Source organism: Pelophylax lessonae (assembly GCF_965119305.1).
Source record: "Pelophylax lessonae genome assembly, chromosome: 10".
NCBI lineage: Eukaryota > Metazoa > Chordata > Amphibia > Anura > Ranidae > Pelophylax > Pelophylax lessonae.
In genome coordinates this window covers 240382686-240409531 of record NC_138777.1, presented here as the reverse complement: position 1 = coordinate 240409531, position 26846 = coordinate 240382686, and the positions used below count along the sequence as shown (strand labels likewise).

General features: G+C 48.6%; 1 protein-coding gene across 1 annotated transcript in view; it reads left to right on the top strand.

Annotated features, from left to right (window-relative positions):
- The first annotated feature begins 15456 nt into the window (after positions 1-15456).
- LOC309565703 (cadherin-1-like) overlaps positions 15457-26846 on the top strand; it is a 54392-nt gene continuing 43002 nt past the window's right edge. Inside the window, exons 1-3 of the mRNA XM_082270676.1 lie at positions 15457-15518; positions 18114-18222; positions 25624-25829. Coding sequence (XP_082126802.1) covers positions 15477-15518; positions 18114-18222; positions 25624-25829 — 357 coding nt within the window. The 5' untranslated portion in view covers positions 15457-15476. The remainder of the gene's footprint in view (positions 15519-18113; positions 18223-25623; positions 25830-26846) is intronic.

Below are 26846 nucleotides of genomic sequence, written 5' to 3'. Positions count from 1 at the left end.
CGTTAGTGTATCGAGTATAACTCCTAACCCACCCTAAACTCCTAACTCACTCCCAACCCTAACCACCCTAACTCCTAACCCACCCTAACTCCTAACTCACCCTAACCCTAAACTCACCCTACCTAACACTCACCCTAACTCCTAACCCACCCTAACTCACCCTAAACTCCTAACTCCTAACCCACCCTAACTCACCCTAACTACTAACCACCCATAACCCTAACTCCTAACCCACCCTAACCCTAACTCACCCTAACTCCTAACCCCCAACTACTAACCCACCCTAACCCCAACTCCTAACCGACCCTAACTCCTAACCCCCAACTACTACTCCCCCTTCCTCACTCCTAACCCAACCCTAACTCCTAACCCTAACTCACCCCAACTCCTAACCCACCCTAACTCCTAACTCACCCTAACTCCTAACCCACCCCAACTCCTAACCCACCCCAACTACTAACCCACCCTAACCCCTAACCCTAACCCCCCCTAACTCCTAACCCACCCTAACTCCTAACTCACCCTAACCCTAACTCACCCTAACTCCTACCCCCCCCTAACTCCTAACCCACCCTAACCCCTAACCCCCCCTAACTCCCTAACCCCCCCTAACTCCTAACCCACCCTAACCCCTAACCCCCCCTAACTCCTAACCCCCCCCTAACTCTTAACCCACCCTAACTCCTAACTCACCCTAACTCCTAACCCACCCTAACTCCTAACTCACCCTAACTCCTAACTCACCCTAACTCCTAACTCACCCTAACTACTAACCCACCCTAACTCCTAACCCACCCTAACTCCTAACTCACCCTAACTCCTAACCCACCCTAACTCCCTAACCCCCAACTCCTAACCCACCCTAACTCCTAACTCACCCTAACTCCTAACCCACCCCAACTCCTAACCACCCCAACTCCTAACCCCCAACTACTAACCCACCCTAACTCCTAACTCACCCTAACCCTAACCCACCCTAACTCCTAACTCACCCCAACTCCTAACCCCCCTAACTCCTAACCCCCCCCTAACTCCGAAACTCACCCTAACTCCTAACCCACCCTAACTCCTAACTCACCCTAACTCCTAACTCACCCTAACTACTAACCCACCCTAACTCCTAACCCACCCTAACTCCTAACTCACCCTAACTCCTAACCCACCCTAACTCCTAACCCCCAACTCCTAACCCACCCTAACTCCTAACTCACCCTAACTCCTAACCCACCCCAACTCCTAACCCACCCCAACTCCTAACCCCCAACTACTAACCCACCCTAACTCCTAACTCACCCTAACCCTAACCCACCCTAACTCCTAACTCACCCTAACCCTAACTCACCCTAACTCCTAACTCACCCTAACTCCTAACCCACCCTAACTCCTAACTCACCCTAACCCTAACTCACCCTAACTCCTAACCCACCCTAACTCCTAACTCACCCTAACCCTAACTCACCCTAACCCTAATCACCCTAACTCCTAACCCACCCTAACTCACCCTAACTCCTAACTCCTAACCCACCCTAACTCACCACCTAACTTCTAACCACCCTAACCCTAACTCCTAACCCACCCTAACCCTAACTCACCCTAACTCCTAACTCACCCCAACTCCTAACCCACCCTAACTCCTAACTCACCCTAACTCTAACCCACCCCAACTCCTAACCCACCCCAACTACTAACCACCCTAACCCCTAACCCTAACCCCCCCCTAACTCCTAACCCACCCTAACTCCTAACTCACCCTAACCCTAACTCACCCTAACTCCTAACCCCCCCTAACTCCTAACCCACCCTAACCCTAACCCCCCCTAACTCCTAACCCCCCCTAACTCCTAACCCACCCTAACCCCTAACCCCCCCTAACTCCTAACCCCCCTAACTCCTAACCCACCCTAACTCCTAACTCACCCTAACTCCTAACCCACCCTAACTCCTAACTCACCCTAACTCCTAACTCACCCTAACTCCTAACTCACCCTAACTACTAACCCACCCTAACTCCTAACCCACCCTAACTCCTAACTCACCCTAACTCCTAACCCACCCTAACTCCTAACCCCCAACTCCTAACCCACCCTAACTCCTAACTCACCCTAACTCCTAACCCACCCCAACTCCTAACCCACCCCAACTCCTAACCCCCAACTACTAACCCACCCTAACTCCTAACTCACCCTAACCCTAACCCACCCTAACTCCTAACCCACCCTAACTCCTAACTCACCCTAACTCCTAACTCACCCTAACTCCTAACTCACCCTAACTACTAACCCACCCTAACTCCTAACCCACCCTAACTCCTAACTCACCCTAACTCCTAACCCACCCTAACTCCTAACCCCCAACTCCTAACCCACCCTAACTCCTAACTCAACCCTAACTCCTAACCCACCCCAACTCCTAACCCACCCCAACTCCTAACCCCCAACTACTAACCCACCCTAACTCCTAACTCACCCTAACCCTAACCCACCCTAACTCCTAACTCACCCCAACTCCTAACCCCCCCTAACTCCTAACCCCCCCCTAACTCCGAAACTCACCCTAACTCCTAACCCACCCTAACTCCTAACTCACCCTAACTCCTAACTCACCCTAACTCCTAACTCACCCTAACTACTAACCCACCCTAACTCCTAACCCACCCTAACTCCTAACTCACCCTAACTCCTAACCCACCCAAACTCCTAACCCCCAACTCCTAACCCACCCTAACTCTTAACTCACCCTAACTCCTAACCCACCCCAACTCCTAACCCACCCCAACTCCTAACCCCCAACTACTAACCCACCCTAACTCCTAACTCACCCTAACCCTAACCCACCCTAACTCCTAACTCACCCTAACCCTAACTCACCCTAACTCCTAACTCACCCTAACTCCTAACCCACCCTAACTCCTAACTCACCCTAACCCTAACTCACCCTAACTCCTAACCCACCCTAACTCCTAACTCACCCTAACCCTAACTCACCCTAACCCTAACTCACCCTAACTCCTAACCCACCCTAACTCACCCTAACTCCTAACTCCTAACCCACCCTAACTCACCCTAACTACTAACCCACCCTAACCCTAACTCCTAACCCACCCTAACCCTAACTCACCCTAACTCCTAACCCCCAACTACTAACCCACCCTAACCCCCAACTCCTAACCGACCCTAACTCCTAACCCCCAACTACTACTCCCCCTTCCTCACTCCTAACCAACCCTAACTCCTAACCCTAACTCACCCCAACTCCTAACCCACCCTAACTCCTAACTCACCCTAACTCCTAACCCACCCCAACTCCTAACCCACCCCAACTACTAACCCACCCTAACCCCTAACCCTAACCCCCCCTAACTCCTAACCCACCCTAACTCCTAACTCACCCTAACCCTAACTCACCCTAACTCCTAACCCCCCCTAACTCCTAACCCACCCTAACCCCTAACCCCCCCTAACTCCTAACCCCCCTAACTCCTAACCCACCCTAACTCCTAACCCACCCTAACTCCTAACTCACCCTAACTCCTAACCCACCCTAACTCCTAACTCACCCTAACTCCTAACTCACCCTAACTCCTAACTCACCCTAACTACTAACCCACCCTAACTCCTAACCCACCCTAACTCCTAACTCACCCTAACTCCTAACCCACCCTAACTCCTAACCCCCAACTCCTAACCCACCCTAACTCCTAATTTACCCTAACTCCTAACCCACCCCAACTCCTAACCCACCCCAACTCCTAACCCCCAACTACTAACCCACCCTAACTCCTAACCCACCCTAACCCTAACCCACCCCAACTCCTAACCCACCCCAACTCCTAACCCCCAACTACTAACCCACCCTAACTCCTAACTCACCCTAACCCTAACCCACCCTAACTCCTAACTCACCCTAACCCTAACTCACCCTAACTCCTAACTCACCCTAACTCCTAACCCACCCTAACTCCTAACTCACCCTAACCCTAACTCACCCTAACTCCTAACCCACCCTAACTCCTAACTCACCCTAACCCTAACTCACCCTAACCCTAACTCACCCTAACTCCTAACCCACCCTAACTCACCCTAACTCCTAACTCCTAACCCACCCTAACTCACCCTAACTACTAACCCACCCTAACCCTAACTCCTAACCCACCCTAACCCTAACTCACCCTAACTCCTAACCCCCAACTCCTAACCGACCCTAACTCCTAACCCCCAACTACTACTCCCCCTTCCTCACTCCTAACCAACCCTAACTCCTAACCCTAACTCACCCCAACTCCTAACCCACCCTAACTCCTAACTCACCCTAACTCCTAACCCACCCCAACTCCTAACCCACCCCAACTACTAACCCACCCTAACCCCTAACCCACCCTAACCCTAACCCCCCCCTAACTCCTAACTCACCCTAACTCACCCTAACTCCTAACCACATTTACTGCAGCAGGAGGCCGCTCCTGGGCAAACCGATGTAGTACTACGTCCCTCGCTCAGGAGACTCTAGGGGGCGCCCTCCCGCCCCCACTCGTCAGCCGGGGAGCCAGTGCGTGTGACAGGCGGCTCCGATGTCCGCCGGCCACCCGGGATCTCCCCCGGGATCTCCCCCCCCCCCCCCCCCCCGCTGATAGAGAAGGACAGACAGCTGATGTAAACACAACCGTCCATCCTCCTCCCTGGGTTGATAATAGAGCTCCTGTGATCCTTCTATATAGGATTGCATGTCTCTACAGTCATCTCACAAGCCACGCCCCCCACAGTTAGAATCACTCCCCTAGGCTTACATTTAACCCCTTGATCACTAATAGTGTTAACCCCTTCCCTGCCAGTGTCATTTTTACAGTGACAGTGCATATTTTTAGCACTGATTACTGTAGTAATGTCACTGGTCCCCCCAAAAGTGTCAAAAATGACAGTCTGGGGTCCGATCTGTCCGCCGCAATGTTGCAGTCCCGCGAAAAATCGCAGATCACCGCCATTACCAGTAAAAAATAAAAACAATAAAAAGGACATAAATCTTTCCCTTAGTAAACGCAATAACTTTTGCGCAAACCAATCAAAATACACTTATTGCGATTTTTTTTTACCAAGCATATGTAGCAGAAAACAAATTGGCCGAAAATGTTAAAAAAATTAGATTTTTGGGAATTTCATATACAGTATCAGAAAGTGAAAAATATAATTGTCGCTCTTTCTTTGTTTATAGCGCAAAAAGTAAAAATCGCACAGGTGATCAAATACCACCAAAAATTTGTAGCAGAATAAAAATTGGGGTAAATTGATGAAAAAATGTGTTTCTTACATTTTTTGGGGGAATGTTATATAGCAGAAAGTGAAAAATATTGTTTTTTTTTTTTCAAAATTGTCGCTCTTTTTTTGTTTATAGCGCATGATCAAAAAATCGCACAGTTGATCAAATACCACCAAAAGAAAGCTCTGTTTGTGGGGAAAAAAGGACGTAAATTTCATGTGGGTACGGCGTCGCACGACCGCGCAATTTCCCGTTAAAATAACGCAGTGCCGAATCGCAAAATATGGGCTGGTCAGAAATGGGGTAAAATCTTCCGGTCTTAACGCAGTTAAAAATACGCTTGGTCTAAATATATGACTAAAATTGAATATATTGGATATTTTTAACTGTCAAAGTAGAAAAATATTGTTATTTTTTCAAAAACTTTTTTTTTTTTTTATTAACCATTAATCCCCCTCCCCCGCCCTATAACAGATTGACGGCGGGAATGTGGTTGTGTTATCCTGACCGGACGTCATATGACGGCGGCAGGATAATACAGCTCTGGGCGCCCCCCGGGGGCGCGCAGAGCGGCGATCGGTGATGCGAGGTGTCAGCCTGACACCCTTCATCTCCGATCTCGGTAAAGAGACTACTGACGTAGCTCTTTACCATGTGACCAGCTGTGTCCAATCACGGCTGGTCACATCGTAAAGAGGAACAGCCGTTGATTGGCTTTCCTTAGTTCGTGCCTGACAGGCACGAGTAAAGGAGCGCCGATCGGTGGCTCTCCTGACAAGGGGGGGGGGGGGGTCGGCACTGGTAATCAGATCATTGATTACCAGTGCAGACCCTCGGGGGGGGGGGGGGATGCCACTAGAACCACCAGGGATGCCCACTATGACCCCAGGGATGCCCACTATGGCCACCAGGGATGGCAATCAGGGCTCAGGGAGCCCCCCATTGCCCTCCCCATCAGTGCTGCCCGCCAGCGCCCTCCCTATCAGTGCTGCCCACAAGTGCCCATCATTGCCATCTTTCAGTGCCGCCTATCAGTGCCCATTAGTGCCCATCAGTGCCGCCCGTCAGTGCCGCCCATCAGTGCCCACCAGTGCCGCCTATCAGTGCCCATTAGTGCCCATCAGTGCCACCTATCAGTGCCCTTCAGTGCCACCAATCAGTGCCCATTAATGCCACCTATCAGTGCCTATCAGTGCCGCCTATCAATGCCCACCAATGCTGCATATCTGTGCTACCTATCAGTGCCACATATCAGTGCCGCATATCCGTGCCGCCTATCAGTGCCACCCCATCAGTGCAGTCTCATCAGTGCAGGAAAAAACTTATTTATTTACAAAATTGTATAAAATAAACAAAAAAACTTTTTTTTTTTCAAACTTTTTGGTCTTTTTTTATTTGTTTAGCAAAAAGGAAAAAACCCTGCGGTGATCAAATACCACCAAAAGAAAGCTCTGTTTGTGGGGGGGAAATGACACAGATGTGGTTTAGGTACAGTGTTGCATGACCGCGCAATTGTCATTCAAAATGCAACAGCGCTAAAAGGGGAAAATTGGCCTGGGCAGGAAGGGAGGAAAGTGCCCTGTATTGAAGTGGTTAATATCGCAAAAAAAGAAAATCGCACAGGTGATCAAATACCACCAAAAGAAAGCTCTGTTTGTGGGGAAAAAAGGACGTAAATTTTGTTTGGGTACAGCGTCGCACGACCGCGCAATTGTCAGTTAAAGTCATCAGTGCCAAGTTGCCTGGACAAGCAGGAAAATCCTCCGGGGCTGAAGTGGTTAATGAGTGAAATAAGTATTTGATCCCCGATCAATCAGCAGATTTCTGTCTCCCAGGTGTTTTCTATACAGGTAATGAGCTGAGATTAGGAGGATTCTCCTAAAGGGAGTAACATGACAAAATGTGGGAAATTTCAAGGGGTGTGAATACTTTTGCAATGCACTGTATATGTTTATAGAATGAGACACAATGGAGCCATGGGTCCCATTCACAGCAGTCTGGCGTCCTTTCGGCGTTGGTGTGTAGGGGGCGCTGTGCGTTGTTATTGTTTTCTTCTCTATTTTATTGAATGAAGTTCCATTCATTCCTATGCAGTACAATGGAGGCCCCAGGGAGATATAGTGGTGAGTTGCAGATTGAACCCAAATCCAAACACATAAAACAATGAAGCCTGCGCCGACCTCCTCAGATTAGGATCTCCTTCACACCGGCGAGCCGCGTTGATCACATGACACAGCGCCAATCCCGCTCCATCGCACGCTTTACTTTTTTTTTTTCACAGAACTTTATTGAAATGTGAGGAGCGACTTTTCACTTCCAATCGTTTTTATTGAAAAGATATTTCCTATAATTCCAAGGAATGAGATATTGATGGTGGTCACCGCTGATGGGTTCACAATGAGAGCCGAGTGTTTGTAGATTATCATGCAGCCATCTTTTCCCGCTGATAATCGGGGGTGTATTTTGGTTTTGTGCTGCCCTAGGCAAGACTAAAATTGGGCGCACCCCCCCCTCCCCCTCCTATGTAAATTTGTCCCACTCCTTCTTTTTTAACTGATGTGGCTCCCTCCAGAATTGAAGAACTGCAAGTCCCAGCATTAACCCCTGAGATCTCATGAGGCGGGGGTTGGGTGAAGGAGAGAGAGAGGGGGGGTGGGTGAGAGAGAGGGGGGGGTGAGAGAGAAGGGGGATGAGAGAGGAGGGGTGAGCGGGAGGGGGGTGAGAGAGAGAGGAGGGGCTGAGAGAGAGAGGGAGGAGGGGTAAGAGAGAGAGAGAGAGAGAGGGGGGTGAGAGAGAGAGGGGGGTGAGAGAGAGAGAGGGGGGATGAGAGCGAGAGAGGGGGGAATGAGGGAGGAGGGGTGAGAGAGAGAGGGGGGGTGAGAGAGAGAGGGGGGTGAGAGAGAGAGGGGGGGTGAGAGAGAGAGGGGGGTGAGAGAGAGAGAGGGGGGATGAGAGCGAGAGAGGGGGGAATGAGGGAGGAGGGGTGAGAGAGAGAGGGGGGGTGAGAGAGAGAGGGGGGTGAGAGAGAGAGAGGGGGGGGATGAGAGCGAGAGAGAGGGGGGTGAGAGAGACGGGAATGAGGGAGGTGGCTCTAGCAACCAGTGGCTAATAGAGTCTCAGGTGGAAGGGGGCGGCTTTTTTTCTGCCCCCCTGAAAAGTGCCGCCCTAGGCCTGGGCCTTGTTGGCCTAGGCCAAAATACATCGCTGCTGATAATGACTGCTATTGGGGGACGCCCAGTCTCTGCAGCCGAGGAGAAAATGGAGAGGAAATAAATGAACGACGATTGTGAATGAGCAAAAAAAAAAAAGAGAAGGAAAGAACACAAAATGTAGAACTGAAGATGGGACTTTTTTTGCATGAACTTCCTCGAGAAAATCGCACTTTGTGCATAAAAACAGAAACATTTCTTCTATTCAGTTAAAACATTTTTTAGTGCATTTCCAATGAGAATACAAAACGTTACTATTAACCACTTAAGCCCCGGAGGATTTGGCTGCTCAATGACCAGGGCCTATTTTGCGATTCGGCACTGCGTGAATTTAACGGACAATTGCGCGGTCGTGCGACGCTCTACCCATATGAAATTTACATTCTTATTTTTTCCACAAACAGAGCTTTCTTTTGGTGGTATTTGATCACCTGTGCGATTTTTACTTTTTGCGCTATAAACAAAAAAAGAGCGACAATTTTGAAAAAATAACAATATTTTTCACATTTTTTTTATATGAAATTCCAAAAAAAAAAAATGTAAAAATCAAAATTTTTTAACATTTTTGGCAAATTTGTTTTCTGCTACATATTTGTGGTAAAAAAAAATCGCAATAAGAGTATTCTGATTGGTTTGTGCAAACGTTATTGCGTTTACTAACTACAGGAAAGATTTTTGTCATTTTTATTGTTTTTTTTTTTTAACGCGTAATGGCGGCGATCTGCGATTTTTTTTTGCGGGACTGCGACATTGCGGCGGACAGATCGGACCCCTGACTGACATTTTTGACACTTTTGGGGGTACCAGTGACATTACTGCAGTAATCAGTGCTATACATACTGTATGCACTGTTACTGTAATAATGACACTGGCAGGGAAGGGGTTAAGTGTGTCCCTAGGGGTGTGATTCTAACTCTCAGGGGGCGTGGCTTGTGATGTAACCACAGAGACATACGATCCTACATAGCAGGATCGTATGATCTCTGTAGTTACATCAGGGAGAATGACAGTTGGCTTTGGTTACATCATCCGCCTGCCTTTCTCCCTCTCCAGCGGGAGATTGCGAGTGACTGGAGGACATCGGAGCAGCGGGAAGACAGGGAACGAGCAGGGGCGGGAGCGTGCCTCCGGCTGCACACGTTCGCCCCCTAGAGGCTCGTGGGCGAGTGACGTAGTACTATGTCACTTTGCCCAGGAGGGGCTGACCGCCGCAAGTACATTTACTGCGGCAAGTGGTTAAAAAATGCAACAAATAAATGTCGCACATACAGTATATCACAAGTATAAGGAATCTTCCAATAACGAGGTGCCGCAGAATTTGCATCCCAACGCATTTCACAAGGAGCTTCTTCAGGAGATCAGGGGAAAAATGGTTGCATAGCATAATATATTAATTTACGGATGAGCAGCCAAATCCTCCGGGGCTTAAGTGGTTAAATGACTGCATCAAGTGTTCTTGTAGCATACACCACGCGTTGTGTCTGGAATCCGAGGTCTGAATGACCTGTCAGCATATTAGGGGATATATATATATATATCTGTGTCACCACAACCACAGGGGCCTCCCAGCGTCACATTAATTGCTGATTGGAAAAAGGTGTCCCCCAATTAAGGCAGTCCTGCGGCCAAAGGAGGGAGTGGCGCACCTCAGACACAAAGCAATTGTAGGTGTAAACTGATGGTGTCTGATGCTATGACACCAAGCAAAAGACGCAAAACGTGGCGCCGCCGCACGGCGGAAAAAAACTGTCACCCCCCCCCCCAATGCCGAATAAAGCAGGGGGGAAGAGGCAGGGCACCGCCACGCAGAAGGGTCTCCCTGTACTGCACCACACAGGAGGGTCTCCCCGTACTGCACTACAAAGGAGGGTCTCCCCATACTGCACCACACAGGAGGGTCTCCCAGTACTGCACCACACAGGAGGGTCTCCCCATTCTGCACCACACAGGAGGGTCTCCCGGTACTGCACCACACAGGAGGGTCTCCTTTTACTGTACCACACAGGAGGGTCTCCCCATACTGCACCACACAGGGGGGTCTCCCCATACTGCACCACATAGGAGGGTCTCCCCGTACTGCACCACACAGGGGGGTCTCCCCATACTGCACCACATAGGAGGGTCTCCCCGTACTGCACCACACAGGAGGGTCTCCCCATAATGCACCACACAGGAGGGTCTCCCCATACTGCCCCACACAGGAGCGTCTCCCCATACTGCACCACACAGGAGGGTCTCCCCATACTGCACCACACAGGAGGGTCTCCCCATACTGCACCACACAGGAGCGTCTCCCCATACTGCACCACACAGGAGGGTCTCCCCATTCTGCACCACACAGGAGGGTCTCCCGGTACTGCACCACATAGGAGGGTCTCCCCGTACTGCACCACACAGGAGGGTCTCCCCGTACTGCACCACACAGGAGGGTCTCCCCATACTGCACCACACAGGAGGGTCTCCCCGTACTGCACCACACAGGAGGGTCTCCCTATACTGCACCACACAGGACGGTCTCCCCGTACTGCACCAGATAGGAGGGTCTCCCTGTACTGCACCACACAGGGCGGTCTCCCCGTACTGCACCAGATAGGAGGGTCTCCCCGTACTGCACCACACAGGAGGGTCTCCCCATACTGCACCACACAGGAGGGTCTCCCAGTACTGCACCACACAGGACGGTCTCCCCGTACTGCACCAGATAGGAGGGTCTCCCTGCACTGCCCCACACAGGAGGGTCTCCCCGTACTGCACCACACAGGAGGGTCTCCCCGTACTGCACCACACAGGAGGGTCTCCCTGTACAGCACCACACAGGGGGGTCTGTCCATACTGCACCACACAGGGGGGTCTCCCCATACTACACCACACAGGAGGGTCTCCCCGTACTGCACCACACAGGAGGGTCTCCCCGTACTGCACCACACAGGAGGGTCTCCCCGTACTGCACCACACAGGAGGGTCTCCCCATACTGCCCCACACAGGAGCGTCTCCCCATACTGCACCACACAGGAGGGTCTCCCTATACTGCACCACACAGGACGGTCTCCCCGTACTGCACCAGATAGGAGGGTCTCCCTGTACTGCACCACACAGGGCGGTCTCCCCGTACTGCACCAGATAGGAGGGTCTCCCCGTACTGCACCACACAGGAGGGTCTCCCCATACTGCACCACACAGGAGGGTCTCCCCGTACTGCACCACACAGGAGGGTCTCCCCGTACTGCACCAGATAGGAGGGTCTCCCTGTACTGCACCACACAGGAGGGTCTCCCTGTACTGCACCACACAGGAGGGTCTCCCCATACTGCACCACACAGGAGGGTCTCCCCGTACTGCACCAGATAGGAGGGTCTCCCCGTAATGCACCAGATAGGAGGGTCTCCCTGTACTGCACCACACAGGAGGGTCTCTCCATACTGCACCACACAGGAGGGTCTCCCAGTACTGCACCACACAGGACGGTCTCCCCGTACTGCACCAGATAGGAGGGTCTCCCTGCACTGCCCCACACAGGAGGGTCTCCCCGTACTGCACCACACAGGAGGGTCTCCCCGTACTGCACCACACAGGAGGGTCTCCCAGTACTGCACCACACAGGACGGTCTCCCCGTACTGCACCAGATAGGAGGGTCTCCCTGCACTGCCCCACACAGGAGGGTCTCCCCGTACTGCACCACACAGGAGGGTCTCCCCGTACTGCACCACACAGGAGGGTCTCCCTGTACAGCACCACACAGGGGGGTCTGTCCATACTGCACCACACAGGGGGGTCTCCCCATACTACACCACACAGGAGGGTCTCCCCGTACTGCACCACACAGGAGGGTCTCCCCGTACTGCACCACACAGGAGGGTCTCTCCGTACTGCACCACACAGGAGGGTCTCCCCGTACTGCACCACACAGGAGGGTCTCTCCGTACTGCACCACACAGGAGGGTCTCCCCGTACTGCACCAGATAGGAGGGTCTCCCTGTACTGCACCACACAGGAGGGTCTCCCCGTACTGCACCACACAGGAGGGTCTCCCTGTACAGCACCACACAAGAGGGTCTCCCTGTACAGCACCACACAGGGGGGTCTCCCCATACTGCACCACACAGGAGGGTCTCTCCGTACTGCACCACACAGGAGGGTCTCTCCGTACTGCACCACACAGGAGTGTCTCCCCATACTGCACCACACAGGAGGGTCTCCCTGTACAGCACCACACAGGAGGGTCTCCCCATACTGCACCACACAGGGGGGTCTCCCCATACTACACCACACAGGAGGGTCTCTCCGTACTGCACCAGATAGGAGGGTCTCCCTGCACTGCACCTCACATATTGGGAGACTGATATTGGGAGACTGATATTGGGAGATCGGTGTTCAGAGTCACACAAGGAAAATGAACTCAAGTGTTTAATCAGGAATACACGATCTTTGTTTGAGTTTTACGAACAATGATATTTTGTTTTACATCTTTTCACTATATCCTCACGGTTTAAATTGTTGCAATTTTTTGCATCTATTGATATAATAGTATAATTCCCAGGAAGTTTTCACTTTCCCTGCACTCATGTGTATATTTCTGAGCATGCGTGGTCTTGCTCTTCCAATTTTGTTTTTTCAAACAAATATTATACTAATTAAACAAAAATCGTTTGTTCTGATATCGTACCAGAAAAAGTTTTGGGTTTGTATTTTTCATCTGATTTTCTGATCATTTGTATTAGGCATTGATTATGGAGACCAGAAATGAGAGCAAATCATCATCAGTATATGGATATATATTTGTTGTACGTATGCGCCCCCTAGTGGATAGGAATATCACTGCGCCAGTATAAAATGTGCCATGGGTCATGTCTTTGGGGATCCATTTAAACAGAAATTTCCTGATATGATGGCATGTGTGCACAGATCACCCCAATCTCCCATTACTGAAGAACACCCCCTAAACTGGCTTACACTCCCCTAACTACAGAGCCCCCCTATCCCCGCAGACTCCCTTCGCTCCTCTATGCTGCTGTATGTTGGATAACTGTACAAATATAGAGAAAGATTTGGAAAAGATATAAAGAATTAATTTACAAATCCATCCGGGGTCTTTTGTATGAAACATTTCACTATATAAAGCAAGTGATGGACTCCATGGTAAGGAAGGTTCAGGGTGATCTCTGCTCCTGTGTATGGGGGTCATTCTCCATCTGATGGGTCATTGGCTACAGCAGCCCTCCTCAACCTTCCCAACCTATAGGAACCCATGAAATCATGTTTAGGTCTCAGGGAACCTCTGGAAAAACAAATTCATTGGGGGTCAGTTGGAGAAATGCCCCTTACATTTGGGGGGACAGTGGAAAGAAATCCCCCCTTACAGCGGTGATCAGAATGCCTCCCTTACAGACAGCTGGAAAGTCGATCGGCTTCATTATCCACCAAATGGAGAAAGTCTTAGAACTCTGCATCAGAACCAGCAGCATTTTAATGTCACCCCCATCCGCAGAATTATCCCACCAAGGTCCCTCCCCCCATCATTCATGTCACCCCCGCCAACAGAACTATCCTGCCAAGGTCCCTCCCCCCCCATCACTATTGTCACCCCCACCAGCAGAACTATCCTGCCAAGGTACCCCCCCCCCCCTATCACTATTGTCACTCCCACCAGCAGAATTATCCCACCAAGGTCCCTATCCCCATCATTAATGTCACCATCGCCAGCAGAATAGTCCTGCCAAGGTCCACCCCATCACTAATGGCACCCCACCAGCAGAACTATCATGCCAAGGTACCCCCCCCTATCACTATTGTCACCCCCGCCAGCAGAACTATCATGCCAAGGCCCCCCCCCCCCATCACTATTGTCACCCCCACCAGCAGAATAGTCCTGCCAAGGTCCACCCCATCACTAATGGCACCCCACCAGCAGAATTATCCCACCTAGGTCCCTCTCCCCATCATTAATGTCACCCCCGCCAGCAGAACTATCCTGCCAAGGTCCCCCCCCCCCTCATCACTAAAGTCACCCCCGCTAATAGAACTATCCTGCCAAGGCCCCCCCCCCCCCTCATCACTATTGTCACCCCCACCAGCATAATTGTTCTGCCAAGGTCCCCCCCATCACTAATGCCACCCCCCACCAGCAGAATTATCCCACCAAGGTCCCTCTCCCCATCATTAATGTCACCCACGCCAGCAGAACTATCCTGCCAAGGCCCCCCCTCATCACTATTGTCACCCCCACCAGCAGAATTATCCCACCAAGGTCTCCCCCCACCCCCTTTCATTAATATCACCCTCACCAGCAGAATGCAGAATTTGCCCACCAAGGTTCCCCCCCCCCCATCATTGTTACCCCCACCAGCAGAATTACCCCACCAAGGTCTCCCCCCCCATCATTAATGTCACCCCCACCAGCAGAATTATCCCACCAAGGTCCCCCCCCCATCACTAATGTCACCCCCACCAGCAGAATTATCCCACCAAGGTCCCCCCCCCTCCATCATTAATGTCACCCCCACCAGGAGAGTTGTTTTTTAAAGGATAACTAAAGACAATTTTCTTTCTTGGTTTCGGATTGGAGCGTAAAACGCGAGTCGCACCGACCCTCTGAGAAAACGTGACGCGTTTTAGATGCATTTTTACATTTTTTATATGCATTTTGCCATTTATATTAATGGGGAGGTGAGTTTTTTCGTATGCGATTTTTGAAAATTGCACCAAAAATACAGCATGCAAAACTTTTCAATACGCACCGCGCCCAAATCGCAGAGGTGTGCAGAGCCCAGAGGATTTAAAGGGAAACATTTTATTGCATTGAAAGGGCCGTCAGACCTCTCGGTGATTGGGGCCCTGAGGACTTCTCTGCAGATGGTGGGGGGGGGGGGGCTCAGCCCTCTCACATCTGTGGGGGGGGGGGCTCAGCCCTCTCACATCTGTAATTGCTTAAACAGCTGGAAGGCTTCCCTACTGCCACATCCCTATAAAGGGGGAAGGGAAGGATCTCACTGGCCGATTACTGGGGGACGTCTGCAGGATGAAGCTCTGCTTTCTGCTCCTCATCGTGTCGCTGATCCAGGTAAGAAAAGTTTATTTCTGATGTTTCCCCAAAATCATCGCCGCTTCTACAGCCGTGGCCAAAGGATTTCAGAATGACACAAATAATATTTTTCACAAAGTCCGCGGCTTTATGATGGAATTTGCATGTACTCCAGAAGGTTATGAAGAGCGATCAGATGAATGAAGTCGCTCTTTGCCATGAAAATGAACCTAATGCCATAAAAAACTTTTCCTCTGCATTTGTGAAGAAGGCGTCAGGGCGCCCAAGAAAGTCCATCAAGTGGCAGGACCGTCTCCTACAGTTGATTGAGCTGCAGGATCGGGGCGCCACCAGTGCAGAGAGGAGGAAGATAGGGGCACCACCATTGCAGAGAGGAGGAAGATGGGGGCACCACCAGTGCAGAGAGGAGGAAGATAGGGGCACCACCAGTGCAGAGAGGAGGAAGATGGGGGCGCCACCAGTGCAGAGAGGAGGAAGATAGGGGCACCACCAGTGCAGAGAGGGGGAAGATCGGGGCACCACCAGTGCAGAGAGGAGGAAGATGGGGGCACCACCAGTGCAGAGAGGAGCAAGATGGGGGCACCACCAGTGCAGAGAGGAGGAAGATAGGGGCACCACCATTGCAGAGAGGGGGAAGATGGGGGCACCACCAGTGCAGAGAGGAGGAAGATAGGGGCACCACCATTGCAGAGAGGGGGAAGATGGGGGCACCACCAGTGCAGAGAGGAGGAAGATGGGGCACCACCAGTGCAGAGAGGGGGTGGGGGCACCACCAGTGCAGAGAGGGGGAGGGATAGGGGCACCACCAGTGCAGAGAGGAGGAAGATGGAGGCACCACCAGTGCAGAGGGGGGAGGGGGATGGGGGCACCACCAGTGCAGAGAGGGGGAAGATAGGGGCACCACCAGTGCAGAGAGGGGAGGGGGATGGGGGCACCACCAGTGCAGAGAGGGGGAAGATAGGGGCACCACCAGTGCAGAGAGGGGAGGGGGATGGGGGCACCACCAGTGCAGAGAGGAGGAAGATGGGGCACCACCAGTGCAGAGAGGGGAGGGGGATGGGGGCACCACCAGGGCAGAGAAGGGGGGATGGGGGCACCACCAGTGCAGAGATTGCTCAGGAATAGCAGCAGGCAGGTGTGAGTGTGTCGGCACGCACAGTAAGGAGAAGGCTTTTGGAGGATGGGCCGGTGTAAAGGAAGACAGCAAAGAAGTCGCTTCTCTCCAGGAAAAATATCCGGGACGGACTGATATTCTACAGAAGGTTCAGGGATTGGACTGCTGAGGACTGGGGCCCTTTTCCATTGTTTGGGACGTCTGGAATAAATCTTGTCCAGAGAAGAAAAGGTGAGCGCCCCCACCAGTCCTGTGTCATGCATCCTGAGACCATTCATGTGTGTGTGGGGGGAGGGGCTTCTCAGCCAAGGGAGGGGCTCACTCATAATTTGCAATGAAATGGTACAAAAACCTCTGAGAGCAACTTCTCCCAACCATCCAAGAAGAGTTTGCTGAGGAACGATGCCTTCTCCAGACTGACGGAGCTCCTCGCCATGAGGCCAAAGTCATAACTAAGTGGCTTGGCGAATAAAACATGGAAATTTGGGTCCATGGCCAGGAGACTCCCCATACATTATTCTCATTGAGAACTTGTGGTCAATCCTCAAGAGTCGGGTGAACAAAAAAACCCCACAAATTCTGACAAACTCCAAGCATTGATAATGGAAGAACGAGGGGCGGCCATTAGTAAGGATGATGAGTGACACCATGCCGGGGGGAGAATCGCTGAGCTCGGGAAAAGGAAGAAAGATCACCACTGCAAATATTGACTCTTTGCATAAACTTCATGTCATTGTCAATAAAAGCCTTAGACACTTATGGAACAGTGGTCCCAATATAGGAGGGATGGAGGTGGTCCTGGTATAGGAGGGATGGAGGTAGTCCCGGTATAGGAGGGAGGGGGTCCCAATATAGGAGGGATGGAGGTGGTCCTGGTATAGGAGGGAGGGGGTCCCAGTATAGGGGGGGGGAGGTGGTCCTGGTATAGGAGGGAGGGAGGAAGTCCTGGTATATGAGCGAGGGAGGTGGTTCCGGTATATGAGGGAGGCGGTCTGGTATAGGAGGGAGGTGGTTTCCGGTATAGGAGGGATGGAGATGGTCCTGGAATAGGAGGGAGGTAGTCCCAGGAAGGAGGCCGTACCGGTATAGGAGGGAGGTGGTTCCGGTATATGAGGGAGGCGGTCCGTCTATAGGAGGGTTGGAGGGGGTCCCGTTGAAGGAGGGAGGGAGGGGGTCCTGGCATAGGAAGGAGGGGGTCTCGGTATAGGAGGGGTGGGGGGGGTCCTGGTATAGGAGGGAGGGAGGTGGTCCTGGTATAGGAAGGAGGGAGGTGGTCCAGGTGTAGGAGGGATGGAGGTGGTCCAGGTGTAGGAGGGATGGAGGTGGTCCAGGTATAGGAGGGATGGAGGTGGTCCCAGTATAGGAGGGATGGAGTGGGATCTCGGTATAGGAAGGAGGGTGATGGTCCCAGTATAGGAGGGATGGAGGGGGTCCCAGTATAGGAGGGAGATGGTCCCAATATAAAGGGGCTGTGACTGTTATCCTATTGGCTCCTGTAGGTGTGCCATGGAACCGCGGAGGCGCCGTGTGAGCCGGGATTCACTGAGCAGCGCTACGCTTTCACCGTGACCCGCAAAGTTCTGGAACGAGGAAGAGTCCTGGGCAAAGGTGAGCAGACCTGACTGTGAAATGATGGGGGGGGGCAACAAAGGTGAGCAGACCTGACTGTGAAATGATGGGGGGGGGGGCAACAAAGGTGAGCAGACCTGACTGTGAAATGATGGGGGGGGGCAACAAAGGTGAGCAGACCTGACTGTGAAATGATGGGGGGGGGGGGCAACAAAGGTGAGCAGACCTGACTGTGAAATGATGGGGGGGGCAACAAAGGTGAGCAGACCTGACTGTGAAATGATGGGGGGGGGGGCATACCATTACACACTACAGAGGGGGTGCTTTGTTCAGATTTCATGTCTGAGGTTTACAATCACTTTAACCCTTTTCCCACCAACAGAATGCAGATATGCGGCCTCATTGGACCCCCCCTCTTCCCTCCCAGGGGCCGAATATCTGCGTATGTCTTTGTACTGGAAGTGCGTCACACAGCGCGGTCCCAGCACAGAGGGCGGGGTCTCAACAAGAGCCGGAACCCCCGGTTTGCAGTTACCTTATCACTGTATTAGCCTCTGATTGGCTATCACAGTGATCAGTCCCTGTGAACCCGCCCCTGTGTTTCTCTCTCTGATACATTGTATCTCTATCACTCCTGAGAGAGAAAAAAGCAACATTGTGTACAAATAATATAATAAAATAATAATAATACAAAATAAAGAAGAAATACCCAGATCAATGCTGGATCTCCCAGGACTCTGCATTCACTATATCTGATCCCCCCCCCCCCCCCCCAGAACTCTGCATTCACTATATCTGACCCCCCCCAGGACTCTGCATTCACTATATCTGACCCCCTCCCAGGACTCTGCATTCACTATATCTGATCTCCCCAGGACTCTGCATTCACTATATCTGATCCCCCCAGGACTCTGCATTCACTATATCCGATCCCCCCAGGACTCTGCATTCACTATATCTGACCCCCCCCCCCCCCAGGACTCTGCATTCACTATATCTGACCCCCTCCCAGGACTCTGCATTCACTATATCTGATCTCCCCAGGACTCTGCATTCACTATATCTGATCTCCCCAGGACTCTGCATTCACTATATCTGATCTCCCCAGGACTCTGCATTCACTATATCCGATCCCCCCAGGACTCTGCATTCACTATATCTGATCTCCCCAGGACTCTCTGCATTCACTATATCTGATCTCCCCAGGACTCTGCATTCACTATATCTGATCTCCCCAGGACTCTGCATTCACTATATCCGATCTCCCCAGGACTCTGCATTCACTATATCTGATCTCCCCAGGACTCTGCATTCACTATATCTGATCTCCCCAGGACTCTGCATTCACTATATCTGATCTCCCCAGGACTCTGCATTCACTATATCTGATCTCCCCCAGGACTCTCTGCATTCACTATATCTGATCCCCCCCAGGACTCTGCATTCACTATATCTGATCTCCCCAGTACTCTGCATTCACTATATCCGATCTCCCCAGGACTCTGCATTCACTATATCTGATCTCCCCAGGACTCTGCACACATTTTCCCTAACACATTACCCAGTCCATACCAGTATAGATCCTAACACATTACCCAGTCCATACCAGTATAGATCCTAACACATTCCCCAATCCATACCAATATAGATCCTAACGCATAACCCAGTCCATATCAGTATAGATCCTAACACATTACCCAGTCCATACCAGTATAGATCCTAACACATTACCCAGTCCATACCAGTATAGATCCTAACACATTACCCAGTCCATACCAGTATAGATCCTAACACATTCCCCAGTCCATACCAGTATAGATCCTAACACATTACCCAGTTCACACCAGTATAGATCCTAACACATAACCCAGTCCATATCAGTATAGATCCTAACACATCACCCAGTCCATATCAGTATAGATCCTAACACATTACCCAGTCCATACCAGTATAGACCCTAACATTACCCAGTCCATACCAGTATAGATCCTAACACATTCCCCAGTCCATACCAGTATAGATCCTAACACATTACCCAGTCCATACCAGTATAGATCCAAACACATTGCCCAGTCCTTATCAGTATAGATTCTAAAACATTACCCAGTCCATACCAGTATAGATCCTAACACATTACCCAGTCCATACCAGTGTAGATCCTAACACATTACCCAGTCCATACCAGTATAGATCCTAACACATTACCCAGTCCATACCAGTATAGATCCTAACACATTACCCAGTCCATACCAGTATAGATCCTAACACATTACCCAGTCCATACCAGTATAGATCCTAACACATTACCCAGTCCATATCAGTATAGATCCTAACACATTACCCAGTCCATACCAGTATAGATCCTAACACATTCCCCAGTCCATACCAGTATAGATCCTAACACATTACCCAGTTCACACCAGTATAGATCCTAACACATAACCCAGTCCATATCAGTATAGATCCTAACACATCACCCAGTCCATATCAGTATAGATCCTAACACATTACCCAGTCCATACCAGTATAGACCCTAACATTACCCAGTCCATACCAGTATAGATCCTAACACATTCCCCAGTCCATACCAGTATAGATCCTAACACATTGCCCAGTCCTTATCAGTATAGATTCTAAAACATTACCCAGTCCATACCAGTATAGATCCTAACACATTACCCAGTCCATACCAGTATAGATCCTAACACATTACCCAGTCCATACCAGTGTAGATCCTAACACATTACCCAGTCCATACCAGTATAGATCCTAACACATTACCCAGTCCATACCAGTATAGATCCTAACACATTACCCAGTCCATACCAGTATAGATCCTAACACATTACCCAGTCCATACCAGTATAGATCCTAACACATTACCCAGTCCATACCAGTATAGATCCTAACACATTACCCAGTCCATACCAGTGTAGATCCCAACACATTACCCAGTCCATACCAGTATAGATCCTAACACATTACCCAGTCCATACCAGTATAGATCCTAACCCATTACCCAGTCCATACCAGTATAGATCCTAACACATTACCCAGTCCATACCAGTATAGATCCTAACACATTACCCAGTCCATACCAGTATAGATCCTAACCCATTACCCAGTCCATACCAGTATAGATCCTAACCCATTACCCAGTCCATACCAGTATAGATATCCAGCATGATAATTTTCCCCATTGGGATCTGATGTGTTTTCCAAGTGTTCATTTTTTGAGCAGTTTATATGAATTTAGGTAAAATCTCACATTTGTCACTTTCTTGCTGGGAACTCTGAACTGGGAATTCTGAACTGGGAACGCTGACTCTGCAGACGATGCAAGTTGAAGTGAATACAAAGAATGTTGGGAATCCCCTTTGGGTGAACCTCGGGTGGAGCGCCGGATTGTTTGGGAGAGATTAGGAGCCCATTTACTATTTTCCAGCATCTTAAAGTGGAACTTTAGTGAGAATACGAAGTCCGGCTGGGGGACGTCAGGCGACTTTTGGCAGGTCTAGCGATGTAACAATAATAATAACAATAATAATAATAGTAATAATAATAAATAATAATTAATAATATAATAATAATGATAATAAATAAATACATAAATAAATAATAATAACAATAATAGTAATAAATAATCATTAATAATATAATAATAATAATATAATAATAATAATAATAAATAATCATTAATAATATAATAATTATAATAAGTGTCTATACTGAGTACCATGCAGTAACACGCGGCCTCTCCCCGCTCTGCACATGCTCAGTTGCTCTCCATTTTTAGGCACTGCTCTGTTGAGGTCAATCTGCTGACAGCCTTACCCTCTTCAGCCCCGGAGGTTTTACCCCCCTTCATGACCAGGCCATTTTTATGATACGGCACTACATTACTTTAACTGACAATTGCGCGGTCGTGGGACGCTGTACCCAAATACAATTGATGTCCATTTTTTTTTTCTCACAACTAGAGCTTTTTTTGGAGGCTTTTGATCACCTCTGCAGTTTTAATTTTTTGCTCTATAAACAAAAAAATAGCGGCAATTCTGGAAAAAAAAAAAAAACAATATTTTTTTTACATTATGTTATAAAACATCTAATAAAAAAAAATAAAAATGAATTTATCAATTTAAGTCAAAATGTATTCTGCTACATGTTTTTGGTATACAAAATCCCAATAAGTGCACTGACACTGTACTAATGGCACTGGCAGGGAAGGGGTTAACATCTAGGGGTGATCAAAGGGTTAAATGTGTCCTAGTGAGTGCTTGCTAACTTTGTGGGGGAGGGGGGGGGCTTTGACTGAGGGAAGACAGAGATGTGTGTTCCTGCTTAGCAGAGACACAACATCTCCATCTTCCCCTCTGACAGAACGGCAGTCTGCCTCTCCTGAGAATGATCACGGGGTGCAGGATACATCGGGTCCGCCGGACCTGCTGATTGGTTCCCACTGTATCCACAGCAGGAGCGGGTCGCCGGTGGCACGCACCCCAGACCAAGTGCACAAAATCATGTACAGGTACATGATTACAAGCAGGAAGGCCGCCCTGCTGCAGGATAGCTGCGTGGGGCGGTCGTGAAGGGGTTAAAGCGGAATTAAGCCTTCACATCCAAGGAAGCTGCTTCTGTTTGATCTGTAGCTGCCATGGTGCTCCACATGTGATAGGACACCAGACACTTGACAGTTTAGTTGAAGAAACAAGCAAATGTGACAGTTAGGCCCCTTTCACACTAGTGCAACTTGTCCTGCGATTTTGGACCGCAAAATCGCATGACAAGTCGTTTTCCATTATTTTCAATGAGCCCCATTCATATCAGTGCGTTTTGAAGTCGCACCGACTTCAAAGTAGTTCCTGCACTACTTTGCCACGATTTGATTGCGTTTTGAGCCATAGCCATTGCTTTCAAAATCGCGGCAAAGCTGCGTCAAAATCGCGCCGCAAAATCGCGGTAAAATCGCGTCGCATAAGTGTGAAAGGGGCCTTAGAAATCCCAGCATTCCAGAAATGTAACTGTTTTAAATCTGTTAAATTGATGGGTTTAGTTCCGCTTTATGATTTACTTCTGCTCAGGGGCTCTGGGCTTCAACAAAATGGCTGCCTCCAGCAAGAAGACACAGCAGCAATGCTGGAGATATTTTACAGCACACAATTATTTTTATAGCATTATTACTAATGTGGAATGGATGTTTCTTGGTAAAGAAATTATTCTTTTATCAAGTTGTTATGGGTAGAGTTCCGCTTTTATGTAGTTGGGGGGGAATTCAGTGAAGCTGCTGCACCGCTTTTCTGAGTAATCCGTCTTGTTAATGTATTGCACCAAATTCATGAAGCATTTGCCGCACTTTCAGCTCCAACAGCGACTCCTGCAGGAAATTCCTGTTCTATAATCCGCTACTTTATACAATAAATCCAACAAATTCAGAATAAAATACAGACCGATCAAAAGTGGAGCTAATTAAAGCGGAGCTTTAAAAAAGAAAAAAAAAACTAAAAGAAAAAAAATGTAATAAAAAAAGAAAGATAATTGAAAAAAAAATATCAAAAACTTTCTTCTATTTTTTTACTGTCAGCAGTGAGTGTCGCTGATCCCGCCACACCAATTACATGATAACGCTGCACTGCAAGAATTGTGAACATGTTTTTTTTTTTTTAATTTCTACATTTTCCCAAAAAAATTATGACAAAAAATTACAACTTCAAAAAACTCGCCATGCTATTTACTAAATACCTCGGACTGTCTACTTCCCAAAAAGGGGCGATTTGGGGGGTAATTGTACTGTCCTGGCATTTTCGGGGCCTCAAGAAATGAGATCGGCCGTCACTGCATCAGAATTGATCGATTTTTAGATCTATCCCATAGTTTGTGGACTCTATAACTTTCCTACTAAATATTAAACATAGATTTGGGTTATTTTCACCAAAGAAATGGAGCCGAATACTTTTTAGTCAAAATTTATGATGAAAAATTATTTATTTGCAACATTTTATAATAGAAACTAAGAAAAATATGTTTTTTCCCCCCCAAATTTTCAGTCTTTTTTCATTTATTTATTTAACCACTTAAGCCCCGGAAAATTTTACCCCCTTCCTGACCAGGCCCTATTTTGCGATTCGGCACTGCGTGACTTTAACGGACAATTGCGCAGTCGTGCGACGCTGTACCTAAATGAAATTTACGTCCTTTTTATCCACAAACAGAGCTTTCTTTTGGTGGTATTTGATCCCCTGTGCGATTTTTATTTTTTGCGCTATAAACAAAAAAAGAACGACAATTTTCAAAAAATAACAATATTTTTCACATTTTTTTTATATGAAATTCCCAAAATAAAAAATGTAAAAATCAAAATTTTTTAACATTTTAGGCCAATTTGTTTTCTGCTACATATGTTTGGTAAAAAAAAATTGCAATAAGCGTATTTTGATTGGTTTGCGCAAAAGTTATCGCGTTTACTAACTAAGAGAAAGATTTTTGTCATTTTTGTTGTTTTTTTTTTTAACGAGTAATGGCGGCGATCTGCGTTTTTTTTTTTTTTTTTTTTGCAGGACTGCGACATTGCGGCAGACAGATTGGACCCCTGACTGAAATTTTTGACACTTTTGGGGGTACCAGTGACATTACTACAGTAATCAGTGCTATACATATGGACTGTTACTGTAAAAATTACACTGGGATGGAAGGGGTTAACTTTATTGGAGAAGGTGGGGTTAAGTGTGTCCCTAGGGGCGTGCTTCTTACTGTGAAGGGATGTGGCTTATTGTGTAACAAAAGAGAAATACGATCCTACATAGCAGGACCGTATGATCTCTGTTCTTACACAGGGGAGAATGACAGACGGCTTTATTACATCAGCCGCCTGCCTTTCTCCCTCTCCACGGGGAGATCGTGAGTGACCGGCGGACATCGGGCCCGCCGGTCACACGCACGGAGATGTTAGGGAGCGAGCGGGGGCGGGAGCGTGCCTTCAGCGGCGCACGCTCGCCCCCTAGAGCCTCACAGGAGGGCGACGTAGTCCTACGTCACTTTGCCTGTGAGGGGCTGACCGCCGCCTTAAATAGTCGTGCCGCGGTCGGCAAGTGGTTAAAAATAAAAACCTCAGTAGTGATTAAATACCAAAAAACGAAAACTTTATTTGTGTGAAAAAAATGATAAAAATGTCATATAGGTACAGTGTTGCATGACCGCGCAATTGTCAGTCAAAGTGTGACAGCACTGAAAGCTGAGCAGGAAGGGGGTGAAAGTGCCCGGTATTGAAGGGGTTCAGACCATCTCTCTCTTTTGGCGTACAGAGAAAAGCTGGCACAGATAGATTTTGGGAAAGGGTCTCAGGTGCGCTCTAAAGGGGGCACAAAATGCGTCAGTGCAAGTTCTAGGCAGATTGTAAGAAGATATTAGAATACTAAGAATTTCCATGTTGTTTTCCTGTTGCAGTGACGTTCAATCCTTGCTCCTCGGGGGCGGGGACTCTCTACTCCCCCGATGACACACGATTCCGAGTCTTCCCGGACGGGAAGGTGACGGTGAAGAGGCAGGTCACCCTCCATGATGGATCCATCAGCTTCGTGCTGAACGCCTGGGACGCCGCCAGGAAGAAATACTCGGTGACGGTGTTTGTGTGGAACGAGAGGGAGCAGCAGGTACCTCGCTCTTCATAGGAAGAACTCTTCATCACAATCACTTCATTGGCTCAGTTATTTTATCCTTTTCGCTGCCAGCGCTGTTTTTGCGGGTTTTTTAGTACACATACTTAAGAAATCATTTAAGGCTCGAAGATTACCCCCCAAAACATGATATATTTTCTGAAAGCAGACGCCCTAGAGAACAAAATAGCGGTAGTTTTGTTTTATGTCACACAACATTACCACAAAGGTCTAGGAAATGCAAAATTTCAGGAAAAAATACACTAAAGTTAATTTTAGGGCACACAAACATAATCCATTACCATTTTTAGGTAAATTATAAAAGATGAGGTCACACCGAATAAATAGATACCCAACATGTCCAACCTAAAATGTTGTATGCGCCTGTGAAATGGCGACAAACTTCAGTACCCAATATTTTCTATAGGCGACACCCCCTATAGGTCGTCAGTTTTATGGGGGAGATCCATTGCTAGAATTATTGCCCTCACTCCGGCATGCGCGGCGGTATGATAATGTGTATTACAATCAGCGTTTTCATGCATCGGCACCCTGACGTACCTATATGTTCATATACATGGAAGTGGGGGGGACTTCAAAAAACTTTTGGGGGGGTATTTTATGTGATTGGGTGTAACTCACATTTTTTATATAAAGTGTGTGATAGCACTGCCCACAATAAATTCAATCAATAATTTTATTTTTTCAATTATTTTTTCTTTTTAATTACATTTTTTTTTTTGCTTTTTTTTTTTTCTAGATTTTTTTTTTTTTTTAAACACACCGTGACCAAAGCAATACAAGTGTTACCATAGTAACATTGTACTACTCTGGGAAAGTGATCAGGATTATTTATTTATTTTTTTATTTTTTTACACATAATTTCTTATACCATTGAATTTCATTGGTACAAGCAAATATTTTTACTGAATGAAACAGATTCATTCAGTGTGTATTGTTGTTATTAGTTGTGATTGGTCCCATCTAATCACATGGTACAGATAGGTTGTGAAT